This window comes from Cygnus atratus, chromosome 12 (genome assembly GCF_013377495.2).
Source record: "Cygnus atratus isolate AKBS03 ecotype Queensland, Australia chromosome 12, CAtr_DNAZoo_HiC_assembly, whole genome shotgun sequence".
Lineage (NCBI taxonomy): Eukaryota > Metazoa > Chordata > Aves > Anseriformes > Anatidae > Cygnus > Cygnus atratus.
In genome coordinates, this window is record NC_066373.1 from 1091315 (window position 1) to 1111974 (window position 20660).

General features: G+C 50.2%; 1 protein-coding gene across 2 annotated transcripts in view; it reads right to left on the bottom strand.

Moving 5' to 3' along the window:
• NFAT5 (nuclear factor of activated T cells 5) overlaps window positions 1-19331 on the bottom strand; it is a 58108-nt gene extending 38777 nt beyond the window's left edge. For both annotated transcript variants that reach the window (XM_050713130.1, XM_035566219.2), the window contains exons 1-2: window positions 19225-19331; window positions 2811-2936 (exon numbers count right to left, since the gene is read on the bottom strand). In XM_050713130.1, the coding sequence (XP_050569087.1) occupies window positions 2811-2936; window positions 19225-19297 (199 nt within the window). In that variant the 5' untranslated portion in view covers window positions 19298-19331. The remainder of the gene's footprint in view (window positions 1-2810; window positions 2937-19224) is intronic.
• Between the last annotated feature and the right edge of the window lie 1329 nt (window positions 19332-20660).

The following is a 20660-nucleotide window of genomic DNA, read 5'->3' on the forward strand; positions in this document are numbered from 1 at the left end:
CAATGCTATGGAGGCTGAACTAGCATTTCTTTATCATTTCCAAAAAAAAAGTGAAGTTCTGGAGCAAGTAAAAGCTGACAAAAACCACCAACAAATAAATGAGACTAAACAAGGGGGAGATTTCAGAACAAACTGGTTTATGCTGCAGGAGCATTGGTTGCCAAAGTCATTTTTCTTCCTCACCCTCTCAACCTGTGCAGAGTCAACTACCTGAAAACATTAAGGACTTGAAATAGACAAATGAATTGTCTAATCTGTCTTTAACATTAAATTTAAAATATATGTTGTCCTGTACAGACATATAAATATACACAGGCTGCCTTCCCTGTTAAGAAATTAGAGCTGCTCGCTGTGCCCCCCCATTTTGGAGTGCAGCCTGCAGTCCTGCTTTCCAGGTAAACGCTTCTCTAAGATGCGCTATTTTCTTTCAAGTGTGTGGTGGAGGAGAGGAAAACAAACCACGCAGACACTACACAAAAACTACTTGCTATCATTCCCTGGCTGAGTCTGCCTAGAGCCACGGGGAGTCGGGCACCCGCTCCCCTCTCCAAGCAGCAGCCACGCTGCTTTGGGCCGGGGCTTATCTCTCCCTACATGTGTACACAGCGCAACTGACTGTGGAATTATCCTGGTCATCACAATTATATGTTTATAAAAGACCAAGATTCAATTGTTCTTGCCCTCACTGTAGTGGAAAGTGACATAACCAACGAAAACAAACTAGTCTTTGCTCTGTTTTCATAATTTTTTTTTTTAACAACTTGGAGAACTGTCATTTCTTGTACACCTAACGCTTCCGATCCAAGTTTTAATGGCACCCAGACACTTAACTGTCTCGTCACAACGCTCGTGGAAGGCCTCCAAAGCCCCAGCTCAGTAAACAACTGAAGCCATCACAAACTGACAGGCACTGAGAGAAGCTCGCTCCACCTCGTCTTACTGCTCCTTCCTCCCACTGCAGTGCTCCCTGCCTCACGGCACCACAAGCATTCCTGCAGACGGGCTGTGAGCCAAGGGGGACAACCTGCACCTGGAGCAGGTCCTTCAGCCAGCACGCAGACAAAACCCTCTTCTTTGGCAGGACTGCCAGCTTGAAGTCTTTGCGAAACCACCATCTCTGATGCTGAAAAGTGTTCTTGATTGAATGAGTGTGTCTCCCCCTTTCAGCGTTTGCAAATAAATCTCTACACTATTTGTAGTTTTTCATTAAAGAAAATCTTGCTGCAGTTTAGCCCAAACACAGCTAACACATTCTTAGTTTTTTTAGAAGGAACCGGACTGGCTGTTAGCATACACTAAATACCTGCAGGAAACAGACATTTAGTTCCATTCATCTCGAGTGTTTAATTTTCTCTGTTAGATACAGAATTAATTAGCAGTTTGCATCCATCTGTGGATTTAGAGTGTAACAGGGTTTGTGTTGTTTTTGTTTTGTTTTTAAGATCTCGGTTTCTACAGGATTTAGTCACTGCTGTATCTTTGAACAAAACCAATCATTAAATATGTTGACTTTAGAAATACATACCCAAATTATTTTTGAATAAGTGATACAAAAGTATCAAATCCTTTCAACATTATTAATAAAAACATCCATTTTTTCCCCAACATAATAACTGAAGTTCCACTGCACACAGTTAAATCCACAGGTTCTCTCAGAAGAGGTCTGGCAAAACATGAATGGTGAGCAGTGCTGTAAAGTTTCTCCAACAAGTCTAATGATGTCGTTTTAGTTCTGATCAGGATTCCTGTGCCATGCAAATCTGGGAAACATTCTTATACAAATATTTAATGCACATGAACTCAGAGGAAAAGAAATAATGCAGCTATTAGAATCCTCGCCTTAAATATATACATTTTAATCAAGCAACAACTTAAGACCAAATCGGAAAGTGGAACATGACCTTGTAAGAAACACGGGGATCAAATTATGCAAAAAAAAAACCCTCATCCAATGAAGAAAGATGCATCGATCAGTTTTCCTTTTTTCCTCATTGCATAGATGTTTAGTAATCTATAGAGGTTACTGACAAGAATTCCAGATGCAAACCAGCACTAAGACTAACCTCACAAATGAGAGCTTTGCCCTTAAATCCAAACTTTATTTTTAACGAAGACCAATGACAGAGTCTTTAGACTAAAGTCTAAAACACGACTAGGAGTAAGCTGGAGCAGAAAACAAAGACAAAAAGGTCATGTCTCATTTTTATACGCTGTCAGTTAGAAAGCTAACTAATGTATCAGTTTTACAAATGTGCCACCCTGACTAATGTATTATATTCTCACGCACATGTAAATTTTGTAATACATTACAATAGAGCTGTGCTGGAATAGAGTTTAAATACCAAGCTTTCTCAGGCCTCTTAAAAGAAAACATGACCTTTCTTCCTCCCTACAGCTCCAAAAACCTTCACGGCCCAAAATGTAATCTCTTATTCCATTTTTTACACTTGCTAGAATTGTTATACAGTCGGTCAGCATTCTGACTCAGTTCCAAATAGGTATGTATACCTCTGAAGACAGAATGCATTCTAGGAATTAATAGGCCTGTGCTGAGAGTAATAACAGAACAGCAAAACAGATAACTTGTTTCTTATAGATACATCCTCTGTGAAATACAGTAACCAGTAATTTAGAAGACCTGGTAGTTCAGATCACCTAGCTTAGCTTGATTTATACTACCTAAATTCTCCTAGAATGAACTTGGCTACTTCTCCGCGAGCTTTTTACAATCAAAACTTTGCCAGCACTGTTCATGTTGGCCAGAACGTTACAAACCTTAACAAAGCAACTGAATAAATGAGAATGCTTACCAGCAGCGACTACAGCTGGAGGAGGCGAACCTGCCTCGCCACCGCTTGTTTGGCTCATGGATGCTACAGATGTTTCTCTGGAAGGTGGTAACTGCAGCTCCTTTGGGAGAAGGTCATAGACAGATTCTGTTGAACAAATGGAAAACAAAAAGGAAAAGGGTTTATTAAGAAATATTCGTGCTCTGTAAGAGAGAAGAAATAATGTTTTCGTCTAAAAAGATATGACCTATGATGTGACGTTCTCAGAACCTTCCTAAAAAGTTACATTAGGTACTCAGAGACCCTAACATTACAGAATAAAAGTTATTTCAGAAGACAAACCATGGAAACACGAAGATACACGTTCTCAAGATTGAAACAAAAACACACAAGTTTGTTCAAACAAAGAAATAATTCATGAACTTCCACAGAAGCTGTACTCATTTAGAATGAAAGAGCTGACGGCATATACCAAGAATCGCGTGAGAATCAAAGACAAACCCGCTGCCAGAATCCAGCCTGGGCAACATTCTACAAAGTCTTCCCAGGAAAGCATCAGCTCGTTACGTAAGATCCCTTCCTTCCATTTTTCTTGCCTCGAGCTTTTTGATAAAGTGACGTAGACACGCCTAAGCAAGCAGCCTCTGCTAAGAAGACTGCTAGCGCCAACCGGCATTCACAGGAAGCTCTCTGACCCGCTGAAAGGGGATTTGTGACTTGGGCCGCAGAGCCGCAAGGCGCAGCAGCGCAGGCACACGGGCTGGCAGCAGGTCGCCCAGCTGGGAAGGGCTCTCGCTGCACGGAACGACTCCGAACGCGTCGTTCGGCTACCTGAGATAAGCACGGCTTCGCTTCGGCACGGGCGCGCAGCTCTAAGTGCACCTCTTCAAGAGGACCCGTGAAAGACGCACGGCTGTTTCAAACGCCCGAGGCGGGGATGCAAACAACCCCGCTGAACAGATGCGAGCTGAATCGACAGCTCTGCACCACAGAACTCTAGGAAAATCCCTTATAAATATTATTTGCGTGCCTGAGACAGGTATGGAAAACTCGATGCAGATTTTTAAAGTCAGTGTCGCTCTGCTTCCCAGCTGGGCAGTAAAACTTAGCAGCAAGTGTCATTCACGCCAATCTGCTTCCGTACAAAAAGCATTAGCGACAGAGCCTGGCAGCATACTTTGCGAACCACAAAATCCCAACAACTTCCAGAGAAAACATTTACTTATTTCCATGCTGAATGGCCCCTATAAGCTCGGCCACTGGCACTGCTGTCAATACGTCAAAAATGTCTCCAAATAGAACGTGGTGTTTGGAAACCACGAGGTGCGTGTTGGTCTATTTTCTGCTGAACTACAAATTTTCTTCAAGACGAGTATCTTGATACAGGAGGCCAATTAAGTAATGAGGTAGGACTGAGCTTTAGGGTTTGTTTTTGTGTTTGGGTTTCTTTTGTTTGTTTGTTTTAATATTTACTCCTCAAAAGTGACAAAGGTTCGGTCAAATCTGCTGCTTTAAAGGGATGCTCAGATCCAGACCTCCCAAAGCATGTCGTTTCTCAGGGAACCGGTAATTTTATCTACCATAAGCACAAGCACGATCTCTGTGAATAACCCTATCAATACGGTAAGGAGGGGGAGGGCAGGAGGAGCAAGCATTAGAACTGAAGCACATTCCCACAGATCCCCAGACCATTACGAGCCAAGGCGTGCTCAGCGTGCACCACACCGCCAGCCCCATCCCGAAGCACCGGGGAACGGCACCCAGCGCCACGCAGGCACCCAGCGCCGGGCGAGCGGCCGCCCTCAGCCCAGCCCGCGGAAAGCGTCCCAGTTTTTCTTCCAGAGGGCGCAGGCTAACACACATCCCTAGTGACACGGGCTATCGGAACTGCCGTTTCCAAACCTTCCTCAGGAATCTGAATTGCGCCGGTGCCTTTAAGAAAGCTTGCCACATCAAACCTGCTCTGAACTGATCAGACTTCAAATGAAACTTTGTGTTTTCACCTAAACACAGGCCAATGTTTATATATGCTGCACTATAAATAGCATTAAAGCAAAAACTGACAAATTCCAGAAAGATTAGAGTTGTTGCAAGGAAACCAATTCTTCCCAGAGGATACAGCTTCTCCCTGTGCCTGCTATCGCTCTCAAATAGCTGACTCCCTTCCTCTCCTCTCAGCTCACCTCCATCACCACTTTGGGGTTTCTGTTTGGTTTTGAACACACACACACACACACACACTCCTGCTAGAACTTTGCATTTATTCATGTGGAAAGCATCCACAAAAAGTAAAAGCTGTTGTTGTCTAAACTCAGTATTGCTTTTGAAAGAAAGGAAAAAAAAGAAATTAGCATCATTACGTATTTCTATCTAATTAGCAGGAAAAATACGTAAACAAAATTCCTGTCTTCAGCAGCCACTGTGTTGAGTAAAGGAGTCAGGATTCAGTCAGCTGACAGCACAAGTGCCTTGTAATTTATTGCTTATTTTAAATCCCCTCGAAGAACGTATCGGTTGATGCTGAGATCCCGTTCTTCTCTAGCAGCAGCTCCATTTATACCCAACATTCTCCTTAAATACATTTTCTTTCACCATATAGGAAAAAAGGAACCTCAATTTCAGGATTATTGTTGCCATGAAGTATAAACAAGATCCACACACGAGCAAAATAAAGCTAACAAATGCTCAGCAGCAGCCAAGAGGCTCATGCTCAGCCCCGCACACAAACCTCCACCAGTTTCTGTGCCACGCATCCGTGCCATCGGCTATCGCACGCCCTCCTCGCAATAAGCTTCCAAACCTCGCATCGCCCCTCCAAATGCCTCACTGGACTAACTAGGTGAGCCCAGGCCTCGCGAATCCCGGTACTGAAATCAAGGACACATGGGGAAGGGCAGATTTACAAAAAAGAACTCTAAGTGTCAAGTTTCTTCAACTGCCCTTTATCCGATTATGCTGCCAGTGTAATCTCTCCGATCAGCTGCCTGTAACTTTGATGTGCCTGCCAGTTACGCTGCCAGGTCAGAAAACTGCATTTCACGTGGCTACACCAGCACAGCACAGCCCCAGATACCGAGCCAGCACCCCACACGGCAAAGTTTGACATCTGGGGAGCACAAGATTTTGCCAGCGCGCTGCTTGAACCTGCACGAAGCATTCAGAGTTGAAATATTAATGAAAAGCAATTAAAGCAATACGGTAGGAGGGTTGCTCGTTACCGCAGCTCAGCGCCAGCGCAGCGGGGCCAAGAGCAGCAGCCTGGACACGACGCAGGGCCTCCAGCAGCACTCACCCACCGCCTCCGGGCCGGCAGGAGCAGCCGGTGCCGCACGCGGCCGGACCTGCAGCGCTTCGGGAGCTGCACACCACTGAGATCGGGTCGCTCCGCGCTCAGCTTCTGGAATGGAGACAGACGCCATCACTTCGACTGGATGGGAGGTGGGAAGAGGAAAGCGAGGCGGTTTCCCCAGGACAGCTACTGGAAGTAGCTGCAAACAATCAGCTCAGCACTAAGGCAGCACACCCAAGGCGCAGCGCCCGCACTCCCTCACTCGCGGCGCTTGCAAGACTTCCCTGCAGCTCCCCACGCTGAGCGTCTCCAACGACTTCTCAGCTGCAGCCACGCAGGAGTCTCAGCTATACGGCCTAAGAACTGAGATTTCTAGCGACTTAGTGCCCCGTTAGCTCTCCGTGTGCCGGGACTGGTTGGCGAAGCTGCCGAAGCCCTTGTCCTTCTGCCGGGTGGCCACGCTGCTCGCGGGGGGCGCGGAGCCGGGGCATTTTCCACTGGTCGTGGCGGCGTTTGGCCTTTAGGTGCACATCCTGGAAATCTCTCCCCACTCCTTCGGCCTCCTGAACAACAGCAAGATAATCCCTATGTTTTAATAAGCTCTCTGCACCGAACGGCCGCCCACTTGATCCCTACTGATATTAGTCTCCTCAACATGTTTTAATACCCACATAGATTTGGCTGCTTCTTCCCAAGCCATTTCCTTGCTGCAGCACATGACAGTCACACCAGAGATTAGACAAAACCTTGGTGCACTCTTCTCATCAGCTGGCAGCATGCTAGCAGAAACCCCTTCTCAGAATGTACTCCAAGCTGATCAAAAAGCAAGTATATAGGCAAAGAGAGCTGTTTATAAGGAACTACATTTATAAAAAAAAGCAATTAGAAGTACATGAACCTGCAAGTAGCTTCAGCTACATGGGCTGTGAGAAAAGCACAACGAAGCACATGTACTCTGCCAATGAAAGAGACCCCAGGAAGAAAAAGCGGTGTCCATATTCCACCACATCCCCAGGTAAGCATAAAAAATGTGGTTCAAAGTGCCCGTGCGTGCATGCATGCAGATTCTGCGACTCCAACAGTTCACGTTAAAGTGTGAGCTTTAAACCTGTGCTGCCGAGGCTGCCCAGTGTCAGCCACAGGCCTGTCACTCCTCACTCGGAAGGCAGCTGCGATTTAATACAGCTACACATGCAATTCAGGGTCTTCCAGATCCTTTTGTAAAAGGCACTAAACCCCAAACATATTCTACACCTGAAAAACCAAGGCCTCTGATTCTGTCCGAAGACCCTATGCATTTTCTTTTATTTTTAAACAGTTTGGTTCTACCCAGCAGCCCGGGGCCTGCGACAAACAATATGGTTTAGTGGCTGAGCGTGCTGCATGCCAACAGCTCCGCCACAATAGCTTCGCTCACAAAGGGTTTTCAAAGAATGACTGAGGGGTGGGAGAGTTACAGCAGCCCGAAATACTCGGCGCACAAGCAAAGCCTTGCTTTGTTGCCAAACGTTGGCGTCGTGTGACCCTCACGGACTCGCTGTATACAAAAGCCTGGGTGTGGGAACACTTCCAAGCCGGCGCGCGGGCTGTCAGGAGGAACCCGCAGGGACATCCGATCGCCCCGTTCTCTGCCCGCCCCCAGCCCCCTCCAAACACCCACCAAGGACACACTGGTCCTCCCACGGGCGCCAGGAGAGGAGCTACCGAGCGAGTTCGTTACTGCAGTGCAGAGCGATGGATGTACGGATGTGCTTCACACACCGCGGGCCGGCCCTGAGCCCGACGGGCTTCAGAACCGGCACCGCTACGGGGGCAGCGGCTGCTCGCGCTCGCCCCGGGCTCCGCAGCCACGACGTGGACGTGGGCAGGAGCATCCCGGAGCTCCATGGAGGTGTGGAGAGCGTGAGGAGGGCAGTGAGAAGGGACGGCACCTGCCACATGAACGCAGGACAGAGGCACGGGCCAGATCAGCCTGTGACCACGAAGGACTTGTGTGTTCCCTTTCTTTTGTTTCCCCTAACATCCTACCTGCTGGCCTTGATGCAAGCCCCTTGAAGCGCCCTACAGAGCCGTCGGTCTGACCTCCCGCACCGGCAGTCCCCGCAGGCCATGGGACACACCGCGGGGGCCTGGCCCCACGCTCAGCCCACGAGCAACGTCCCCGTCACACACCTCGCAGCACGTCTCGGAACAACGGGATGAGACGTAGGCCTCCGTTCACACTGCGGAGAGCAGCGAGGCCTCCCGCCAGCGCTCCTCTCGCTGTCAATGCTGGCAGAATTGTATTGCTGCTACAGCAACAGTGGCAGGTTTTCAAAGAAACTGCAGTGTATACAAGGATGTTTTACACAGCCAAACATAAAATCTTCCTTCCAGTCCCCTCTGGCTTCAGACAAAAGCGGCAAACCCTAAATCAACATGATTCATGAGCACGCAGGGAAAGGCAGATGCCATCATTCTGCCTGCCCTAGAAAACTTTGATTAAAAAGTTCGTGCTGGTGCAACTCCACTCCGAAGACGCAGCCGAGGCTCTGGCGCTCCGTGCCGATGATGCAGCACCGGACGCTGTAAAATCCAAATCCTGCCTGCAAGCATTGCTGCTCCGACAGCGAAACGCACTGCGAGTGTTAGTAAAGAAGAGAGAAGAGCTTGCTGAGGGACACACACTTCTACTTTAAACAAAGATGATCAGTAATATATTATTAACCAGCAAAGGCATTAACGTTTTATCACAACAGCAGGATCATTGCCTCTCGTATTTAAAAATAAGTGAAATCTGAAAGGTTTTTCCTTCCTTTTTTAAAGAAGCAAGAATTCGTACCAAAATGCTAGTATTAAAAGGGTAATCTTGCAACCAATTTATAACCGAACACAACTCAGTTACTGAAGAACGGCACCAACCTTCAGAAAAGCTGCTGATATTCACGATTCTGCACAGCAGGGTAGGGTTGAGAAATTAATCCCTTTAAAGTTGAATTTCAGCAACTGACAAAGGCATGTGTTAGCTGAACTCTGTTTATGGCATACATCCAAATATCAAATAAAGCTTTCCTGGCTGTGTTTCAGTCATCCCCATTCACAGCTCAAAGAGTACTTTTGTAAATGCAGACAGACACTATAAATCCTGGGTCCTGTTTGCATCCAATTTTACACATCTCAGAAAGAGAGAACGACTTTATTTACTGAGTGTCACTTCAAGAAACGGACCGGTAATGACTTACTCGAGCACCTCTCCTATGCAGTTGTAAATTCCAGACTAAACCCCAAGAACTCCAAGAAACCAATAAAACACCACGAGGGACTAGGCAGAGGAACTGAGGAACGACAGAACCCCCAGTACTTGAACACAGCGGGGCACCACTCCACAAACCTGTTAAACCTCCCAACCACGTTTGAAAGACTTGATTACACATGAGTAGTGTTTAAAGATGCACATCTCGCATAACCCGGAACGGGAAGAAAGAAAAAAACACCTGTTGGCAATACCTTAAGAATTAAAAGAAACCAGTCCAACGCTGCCATGTTTTGATCTTCCAGCACACAGGAAACAGCTGAGGTCACCCTTCGGAAAGGCTCCGAAAATGACAGGTGTGACAATTCAATTAAGGAATTCAAACAACTCCATTTTGCCATGTAACTACTGTATAGAAAATGTTATAACAATGACATTTCTTTATTTGTGGTTCGACACTAAACTGAATTTTAAGGATAATTGGTCTTCTCCTGTCTTCACACTCCGTCACTACAATGACTTACATTCTCAAATGCTCAAAAACCACCAATACACTATGTCCAAAGAACAAAGACTAGCCATATCTATTTCTCATCCACTTTAAAACATTGCTATTGTTTCAAAATCAAAATTCCCTGGAAACCTAGAGGTGCTCCTGCCAGCGATGCCAGTTCTGTAGGTGCAACACAGCACCTGAACTAGAATCACAGAACGGCAGAATATCCTGAGCTGGAAGGGACCCACCAGGATCACCGAGTCCCACGCCAGGCTCCACTCAGGAGCACCCAAAACCCAACCCCTGTGTCTGGGAGCAGTGCCCAAACGCCCCGAACGCCAGCAGCTCGGTGCCGTGCCCACTGCCCTGGGGAGCAGACAGACCTTCACTACATTGCAGCCACCTCTCAGATTCAGTATTTTATTATAAACAGGGGGTTAGGAACTGTGCTCATGAGACTTGACATGCTCCCTAGCACACCTACCACATCCACGGCCCCGTACCACACACACGAGGTTCCTGTATCTCACCAGCTTGCCCTGGCTATCACAAGACCCCATGTGAGGGGGTAAAACTGCCCCAACGCTGAAGGACACGAAGCAATGGAAGGCCGCCTGGATGCTGCACACACCTCCGTGCCCAAGGTGCCTCGAACACGGCACACGAGCGCTGGGCCACCCGCTCAGCTTTCTGCCGCGCTCAGCACTAACGACAGCGCGCCGCTGCGGGCTGCTCTGAACGTGCTCGGGCTGGAACGGGAAAACAGGAAAATGAAAAAAAAGATCGGACATAAAATCCTCTTTAGTGAGCTGGAATGCTGCAGCAGACGCACGTGTTGAAGAGGACTTGTACAAAGCACGCCCTGCAGAGCACGAGGTCCCAGGGCTCCCTCCCAGCCCCGCGCCGTCTGAGGAGCAGCGCTGCTGACACGCACCCGGCGTCCCACACGCTGCAGGTATGGACAGAGGGCAGCAGCGAGGGGCACTCCAAACCCCCAGGCAACCTGCGTGACAAACACAGCACCTGGAAGGAGCTCCTCGTGGAAACCCAGATGCCAGTTGTTTGTAAAATCAGGTATGGAAAGCGTTAAGCAAGTTCTTCTCCAAACATGTTCACAGATCACTCTCAGGGGACAAGTCGGAACCTAAGCCAAGTATTTAATGGCAAAACGTGGATAAAAAATTATTTTCTGTACTGCAGAGCTAAAATCCCGGTGGAATCAGAGGGAGAACAGCAGTGAAAGAATGAGTGGAGTAACTGGTCTGGAATTGCCAAGTCGTATAAAACACAAGGATGGTGATACCAAATCAAACTAAGTATTGATTAGGCCATACCTCTTCTCTGACAGCAGCAAACTACAAGGAAAAGCTTACGAGAACTAGGAAGTTTAGACCAGAATACCTTCCAGGTTCTAACAATCAGCTACAGACTAGGTCCCTAGCTTACGGGCTGCCCTAAGCAGCTGTATCCCCTACAGATCTAACTCATTTATACTTTTTCTACCCAGAACATTTATCAACTGCTTCTACAATTAAACAGTGTACCAAAATATATGCATATCTTGTTTTAAATTGCCGGCTGGTCATTGCACTGGGTGTCTTTATCTCTGAAGCCATGAAAAATAATAAATAGGCACGGCCTGTTTATCTGCGGCGTACCGTCCATGGCTTTCAGACTCTTCTTGTCCACCCGCTCCGCTCAGTTCTTCTTCAGTTCTGTATGCGCAGCACTGGATACGCTCAGGCTTGACGTGGATTCAAGGAAAGACAACGTAACAGAAGGTAAGCCCGCTGAGGGTTAGAGTTCGTGGGGATAATCAGCTAGCATGCCGATAATGATCCTATCCAGACCGATATAGCATCCCTGCCAAAAGCTGCTGGGGATTCCAACGTGCCTCGTCTCAGACTTCTCTGCCCCAGCACACTTCCAGCACACTGTGACAGCCCCTCAAAAACCACAGCGCACCCGCGGTTGTACTTCACATCTCCCCAGTCGGTTAACGTGCCTTTCCCTCCTCAAATTCTACGGAGGGGAACCTCGTACTCAGAGTTTCTTCGACAGGTAATTAGTAGCCCACTACACTAAGCGTCTGCTTCAAACTCCCAGAGTGCTTCAGCTTTCTTTCATCCATGTCTAAAAGCTTAATTCAGTAAAAATAAAGCCCTATAGGTTCCCTGGCCCAGGGGTAGAAAGGTAATCTTACCAAATGAATTCTTTTGCTATTGTATTAATGTATTGGAATACCTGCACGACAAGCAGTACTTCATTTTACTCTGAACAATCTAATCCCTTCCCTGCTACCACACCTCTAAAAGCACTTTTTTTTTTCTCCTTAAGTGAGAGCACTGAACTTAAAGTACCAAAGCTTGAACTGAATCCTTTCAGGCCACAAATAATAAATAAATAAAAGATTTCCCCACCCAATTAAAAAGCAATTCCACTCTAGGTACGGCTCAAGTTTCAAGCAGAGGCAGATGGCTCTGTCTAGAATTCAGATGCCCTAAAAGAAAAACAAAGCAAGTTTTATACCCGGATGAAATCTGTGCGCAGGCAAAGGAAGGGCTCTGACCACGCTCACTCAAATATACTTACAGATGAGATTTATTGATTTATTTTTAACCCGTGAGGCTGGTCAGACACTGGCATTGGTTGCCCACAGCGGTCGCGGAGTCTCCATCTGCAGGGATGTTCAGACCCAAGCGGCCGCGGTCCCCAGCAAGCCGCAGCTCGCACTGGCTGATCGGCCTCGGCGGCTGCGCGACACGCTCAGCTCCTCTCCTGGCCCTGCACAACCGGTACCCCTCACCGCTTTCACAAGCCTAAATCGAGTTCCTGGGGTCTGCAACATTTACTTACGAGACAAAACCGGGGCAATTATTTGGTAACGTTTTAATTGGAATGCATGTTCTAAACCAAGACACTTTTTTCCCCTAAAAAAAAAAACAAACACAAACCTACTCAAGTATTTTAAAATGGGAGACCTCCTCATTCCTAATATTAAACTGAGGAGACAAACTTTAGCTGGAAACAGGAACAGAAAGGTCCTGATACTGCTGCTGTACCCCGACCCAACTGCGCACACGAAGGCAGGGGCACCGAAGGCCGCAGCACGCGTTACCAGCGGTACCGCCTCGCACAGCGTACCGACGCGCTGCCTGGCGCGAGCTCTGCTACCGCCGCAGCTCGGGAGCCCCGGCTGCCAGCAACACGCTGACGGGAGCGGAATATAACCTTAATGGAGGCGGATTGGCACGGACAGCTCGTGTCTTCCTGCCCCGTTTTACAAAGCAGCCTGCACAGCCACCATCAGTTAACAGCCGTGCTGTTATGGTGTTCCCCTACGCGCAAGGAAACAAACTGCCATCAGTTAATGGAAACCACCGCTCCCCGCAGCTCATTCTTTTCCAATCACTCTGCAGTGCTGCTATCAAAACTTACAGATTCTGCCGCTCAGCAAATCCGTACAACGAAAAAGTCAGGCCTGCAAACCATGAGACTGAAGCAGCTGGCCTGGAGGTGTCCGTGTGTCTGAACCGGAGTGAAGCTCCAACACACAAGAACTTTTTATTCTTGTCTTTAAGCCTCTCTCTTCTCTGTAGGCTTCATCTTGCTGTGCGTTAGGATCTTCCTTTGTTCGCCAAACAGCCTGAACTTTACCACAACTCAAATCTGCTTTTAACAACAGAACTTTGCGTTACTTCGGCATTTTGCATTTGTTTTATAAACTCGGTAAGATGATCTGAAATCCCTTCTAATTGTTTACAAAACAACCGTAAAGCCGCTGTAGGGACAACGGATCGAGGGGGCTGGGAGAGCGATTCTTCAGCGCATTTCTGTAACCAGAGAAACCTTTCTTCCTCCCAGCCTCGCAGTGATGCTCGCCACACAGCTCACCAAGAAGCACCCAAGCGAGCACCGTAACAGAAGGGACGTGAAGCACTTACATTTCAAACGCTGCTAGAGCGCCGCACGCTTTTGCAAGGAGCAGTTATTTCGAGTTTTACCGTGCCCAGCACAACCCGCTGTTACAACACAGCTCAGTTAGACCCCCGAGTTCATTGCAGTCGGCGCCTGACACGATCGCTGTACTTACTGACGGGAAAGCCCAAGCTGGGCTCAGTATTTTCAGCCTCATCAGTTTACTCTTTACATAAACACAGGGGAGATAACACACGTGATAAACTGCACGGAGGTGAGCACATACCTTACTTCACCTGCACTTTGGCCACTCATCAATTTCTGCAAGGCTTACCGGCATATCTGAACTGCAAAACCAGGTCAGGCTGTTGTCTTTTTTATAAAAGAAATCATTTCTATTCCTTCTTTTTCTCCAACTCGAAGTAATTTCCACCTAAATCTAAGAAATCTGTGCATCAATGTAAAAATCAGATCAAGACTCCATATGACTCATCTGAAGTCTGGTAATTGTTTGTCTTAATCAACAGACCCCAAAAGTCAAATATTCTGTTGAAAGCTTATAAATAAGCCAAGAAAGATCAGATGCCTTATAAAAATTGGATGGTCTTGACCTACGATCTGGGAAACAAAGGACAAAATAAGAGGTTCTTGACTATGCTGAGGAGCAACAAGCTATAGATTCCCCTTACGAGCAGCTTCGATGGATTTCAAATATGCAGGTCCTGAACTAACTGAAGCCCAGAGCTGTTAGAGTAAGCACGGAGAATGCAGACAGAACTTTCCAGAGCGAAACGAAGTACAAGGGATGCAGGGTGGCATAACCCTGTGTCAATGAAGAGTACGATGAACTGAAAAAATGAAGATGCAGGTGGGAGGAAAGGAAGGTACTGAGAAACACTTTCTTCCTCTGCAGCTATCAGAAATACCCGTACAAGAACCAACGACAGTTTTCCAGCTTCTGGGCCCCTGAGAGCCCTTCAGAGCGAAGGGTACCCATCTGAACTTGCAGGCAGATGGCAACGGAGCCCAACCCACCGTGCACGGCCCCCAGACCCGGCAGCACCCACCGCCAGGAGCAGCTCGCGGGGCAGGGGGAGGCGGGCGGGAGCCAGCAGGGTGCTGCTCCGCAGAGCCACCCCGCGCCCCAGGCCAGCAGCCTTTGGGCAGCAGCAGGCACAACTCGAGGAGCATCTCCTTCCGCAGCAGAGCCGGTTTGGCAGTTCCACCTCGTCTGCTACTTCCTCCACCGCTTAATCCCAGCCCTCGAGATGCCCGGTCTTGTCTCGACACCACCGCTCGTGCAGCTGCACAGTAAACTAGAGCAGGGGGCAGAACGACGTCAGAAAATCCGATCAAAAGCACGACATACTCGTTCTAGATTGGTTTCCCAATGCCATTGAGCTCACGGACACGAGAAAACAATCGTGCTGGCACAATTTAGAGAACAGCGCGTGGGTGGGAACAGGCAGCGGGCGCGGGGGTGCTCGCACAGCACCGTCCCTGCACTTTTCGAGTTACGGCGCGAAGAGCTGCGGACTCAACGTCCTCCCCCGGCCCCAAATCCTGACGTGATCATCCTGCAGCAACACACTCCACGGTTCTGATTTTAAAGCCAAGTAGCTAGAAAGATTCAAAAGCGAACCAGAGAATTGCAAGGCCGACAGAGCTTAAGGAACTCTGGCAGAATCCATGTCCAATTGCCTTACGTCCCAACCCCAGCCGCGTGCAGTCCGTCCCCACCGGTGACGCTCGGCACGGTTTGCCTGCTCGGGCACCTTCTGGGAGGTGCAAAAAGAAGCTAAACACCATGTGTTATTTCTATTACCAAAACCGCTGGAATTAGTTCTAAACTTTAAAACTAAAAGCAGACCCTTAAGATTTGTGTAAAGCATCTGTTCCGCCTCTCGGAGATAATTCATTCGCTGTCTTGCTGCAGTTACCTCTTGGGTCGTGGAACGAAAAAAGTTCTAGTAGAGAAAACATCGCTAAGCAGCACGCGTCCTGCATCGGCGGCTCAGCGCGCACAAGTAGGCTACAGTCACTGAAGGGGGGAAGGAAACGGAGTTGTGACTGTGTGACGTTTCCAGGGCAAGGGAGCTATTTAGGACACTGCTAACATTTTTCTTGTTGCTTCCAGTTCCAGAAAGTCTCGCAGCTTCACAGTTGCTCAGATATGTGAAGCAAAAACAGAGGGAGGGAGTAGAGGGGATAAAAAGTTCTGATCTTACTTGCTCCAGTGAAAAAAATGCACCTTTCGGTACACACGTTACTTTTTAGTTGCTTACAATGAACGCGTTAGCTAAAGCAGCACATTTCATCTGCTCGCATTTAGTACCTGACACTGGATGAACTGCTTTCATCACATTTTTTTCCCTCTGCCCGTTCGTCATGAATAGCTAACTTTGTTAGACTTGAATGCTGCATATGATGCTCAACCACAGAACAACTAGCCTCAAGGTTTTCGGTTTTACGCTCCAGTGATTCTTCTACTCCATTACTAATTTGTATGCACATTTTGGTTGTTTTATTTCAAAAAGGACAGCGCGTTACGTAAAGATGGGAAGACTGCAATTTATGGTCATCTCTAGGATCTCTCTAGCAGCTCCCATCCTTCTGCAATGGCTACAAAGCATTCGCTTTTAAAAATACTGATTATATTTCAGAAGCTGGATTTTTGGTGCTCAGCGCAAGTCAGTTCTTCAGACGCCGTGGGGACGAGCTCCAGCAGCAGGCCTAGGCACCAACATTTCGCGTTTATTTTATTTTAACAGCCATAACCGGCCAGATTCCAGCGGCCTGCAATTTGGGTTGTTTCACTATCATTTTCAGCCAACACAAGCTGGCACGGCTGCAGGAGGAGTGGTCCCACCCTTCCCCACGGCCGGTTCTCACATGTCCCGTCCTTGAGTCAGCCTAAGTCATTCATGAGGGCCCACAGCAAACACGGGCAGGAGGCTCACCTAGGTCAAAGCATAGCTTCTCTTCCCCTTCTTTTTTGGCGAGAACGAAGAAGGGAAGAGCGCAGTTAATTTTGATGGGATCGGTTCCCCAGCCCAGCTCATCGCACGGCTACAGAAACGTTGGCACGAGCGGAGGAAAAAGGGAAAAAGGGGACGAGAGTGTTTGAGCTCGGCAAGCGTGGATTCGAGCTGGCTGGACTGGCTCACGGGACTACGCAAAAGTGTAAACCGGGAGAGAAAGTACTTGGATACTCAAAGAAAAATATTCTCTTCCCCAAGGTAAACATAATAGGAAAAAAAAAACTGAAATGAATAATCGGATCAAATTTTAAGCTGCTGATGCTCACTTTGTACTGCCATTTCACCTCAGGTCTGTGCGTCTTCTGAAGTTTTGCCGAACATTTTGACAGGAATATGAAAACAAAAATCTAATGTGAAAGGGCCGTGCAAGCAAAAACATTAATGCGTAGCGACAGCGCGCGCTGATGACATAACGCGGCCTCTGCAGGGAACAGGCCAAACCATACCACAGGAAGAATTGCACTAGCATAAGGCACATCTCGAGTCACTGGAGTTTCAAATATAACTTCACGTTTTTTCTTTTCTTTTTTTTTTTTTAGAGCAGACAAGCACATTCCAACCCGTGCACTAATATTCTTCTACTTGAGTTCCAACAGACTCGAGTACAAACACCAGGAAACCTCGGGACTCCCACGAAGATCCCAACCTTACGGCTTGGCCCACGTCCGTGCTCCCGTCTCCAACACGCACCGGCGAGCAGCCCCGACCGCGCCGGGACAAGAACTTCGTTCTGTCACCCCGCTCACGCTGCCAGGCCCGCAGCCCGGGTCCCAGCAGAGAAGTTACTGGCCCCAGTTCAGCTGCGGCTCTGGGAGCGTGCTGCCGAGGAGCTCCTCGCACGCCCTCATCACAAATGCATAGTTGTGGCTCCCTCGCGGCGTTCAGGCCTCTCCCTTATCTCATCGGGTGCACCTATGCTCCGATCCAAAGGATAAGTTGACAGGGTAAATTTATCCAGAGCGTAAGTCCACAGGATAAGTTTATCTGTGTCTATCTATAAAACTAAATAAAAAAGCAACCGAGCGCATTCTGATTAATCAGATAACCGCTAATACCTTTTCCTAAATCCAGCTAAAGTCGTACGAACATACCTTGCAGCAAAGAGAATAGATTAATTATTACTGTAAAAGCACATTCATTCATTCTAAATTTCAATTTAAATTAAAATGCATTTTAAATTAACATCTCCTTGATCTTCTGTTATGACAAAACATAAGGAGCAATCCTTGCTTCGGCCTCTTTACGGCCATTCACTGCGCTATACGCCTCTATCATGTGCCCTCTCGTTTGCACCAGGAGGCTCGTTACAGCCACTCGAAGCGTGAGACATCCTTCTGCAGACCCCCGCTAGCTCTGACCCCACATCAGTGCTGCCGGAGGGAAAATCCGCTCTTAATCAACCCTTCCGAGAAGCTCTTCCTACCTGACCCAGACACTCAGCCATCCTGTTAACTACAAACAAATTCAGATTTTTGAGCATTCACAGTAGGATCGGTGAGCTCACAAGTTCTGCTCAATTAAGCGTGAGTCCTTGAAGAAGTTCCGTGCCTTACACAGAAGGCTTTTATTTAGATGTTTACTCATTATTTAATAACATACACTTTTTATTGATCGTATTGGGAATTTGAAAGACCAATTTGATGGGGTTTTATCACTCGTATTTTTACTTTTTTATTTTACCAGATCCACCCTGTCTCAAAAAGCTTCTCCCTTCCATTGTCCTCACCAGAACCGAAGCCAACTGGAGTACGATGGACGGCAGGAGGCCTTGGATCCCCTGCAGCCACACGATCCCAGGTACCCCACAAGCCATCCAGCCACACGTCCCCAGGACCCCCCCACCTCTCACACAACTTCAGGCCCCAGCAGAGAGCCGCTGGCCGAGGGCAGCCCGGGAGCTCCCAAGTTGCACTTTCATTCGCGGCCGCGCTTTTATTTCTTTTAGGTTTGGCACTAACGACACATGACTCACGGTTAATAAGCGCATTGCGAGCAGCTTCAAAAAAAAAAAAAACCCTACAAAAAAAAAAAACTTTAATCTTTGCTCCGGCGTTAGCCCCGACCGCTGCCCCCCCCCCCCACCCGGGTGGCGCAGGGCCCGCTCCGCACCCTCCGGGCGCTGCCCCCGGTGCCCGCAGCGCTGCCCCCGGCCCCGCACGGCCCCGCACGGCTCCGCCAGGCCGAGCCCCGGGGCTGGAGGGGCCGGGCCGCGGCCTCCCCGGGGCCGCCGCCGGGGTGAGCGGGGCCGCATCCGCGTTCCCGGCCGCGGCCCGGTCGGGAGGCGGCAGCCGCGAGCCCCCCGCCGCCGCCGGAACCCGTCGGGACACATTCCTGCGGGCTCGGGCCTGGAATGCGCCCGGGGGAGCCCGGCCCGAGGCGGGGGAGGGGGGGGGGTCGGCCCCGCGGCCCGGTCCCGGAGCCCCGCGCAGCCCCGCGCAGCCCCGCGCAGCCCCGCTCACCCTTGGAGTACAGCGACTTGGGGGACTCGAGGTCGAGGTCGGCGCTGAGCAGAGAGATGAAGTCCGAGGGCATCGCAGCTCCGCGGCCCGGCGGGGCGAGGGGCGGCGGCAGCGGGGCCGGGCCGGGGGGGGCCGGCCGGGGGGGGGCGGCGGGCGGGGGCGCGGCGGGACGGGGCCGGGGCCGGTGCCTCGGATCGGGCCGGGTCTGCTCGGGTCGGGTCTGCTCGGGTGGGTTCGGGCCGGGCCGGGCCGGGCCGGGGGCTCCGCTCGCCGTGGGGACCGGGCGCCGCCACCCGCCGCTGACAGGAGCCGGCCGCTGCCAACGGAACGCGCCCGCCCGCCCCCTCCGCTGCCGCTCTGCGCCTGCGCGGCCCGAGGGGAGGGGGCGCGGGCCAGGAACCCCGGCGCCGCCGGCCCGCGCATGCGCCCCGGGAGGGGGGGAGGCGCGGCGGCGGAACGGCCCCCCCCCGGCAGGGCCCGCGCGCATGCGCGGAGCGGCCCGCTGCGCTTCCCTCGCTCCCCGCGCGCCGGCGGCGGCGCCGCAGTGCGCGTGCGCGGGGCCGCGCGGGGAGGGGCGGGGCGCGGCGGCAGCGAGCAGCGCGGGGGGGGGGGGCCGCGCGCGGGCGGGGGGCGAGGAAACGTCTAGAACGGGGGGGGGAGTGAGGGGCCTCGCGCGGGGCCGTGAGGAGGGGAGAGGCCGGGGCGGGCTCCCGTCTGCCTCGTCCCGAAAAACGTCGGCATTGTCCTCAAAAATCGTCTGCCTTGTCCCCAGGAAACGTCTACGTTGTCCCCAGAAAAAATCTCCATTATTCCCCAAAAACGTGCCTTGTCCCTAAAAATAGCCCGCTTTGTCCCCCGAAAATGTCCATCTTGTCCCCAAAAAACATTTGCCTCATCTCCAAAAAACGGCCGATAAGCGGATAAAACGAGGCAGGGGGCCGCAGATGAGGCGCTGCGCTCGGTGCTGGGCCTGGCAGCACCAGGGAGAGCCGGGCACAGCACGCACCGCAGGGAATCACAGAGCCCTAGGGCCACTGGGGTGGGAGAAGCCCCCCAAAATCCCCTGCTCCGACCCCCCCCACACCGCTGTCACCCCCCAAACCACGTCCCCAGGCACCACGTCCAACCTCTCCTTCAACACCCGCAGGGACGGTGCTCTGCCAAGCACAGCAACACGGGGTGACAGAAATCGGGCGAACTGTCGGCTATAAACCCAGCAGAGAGAATTTCTGCCCGCCGGTCCGGAGGGATTATTACCTCCCAGAGCTGCACGAGGGCCCGGTGCGGCCGTCAGAAGCGTGCGGCGGGGAGGCAGGGGAGTCGAACGCGCGCAGTGCTGCGCAAATCGGCAGGCTCAGGTTATGCGGCCGTGGATTTAAAAGGATTAGCTGATAAATTTACTGAACAACTGGCAATTGTTGTTACGATGGGAAGTT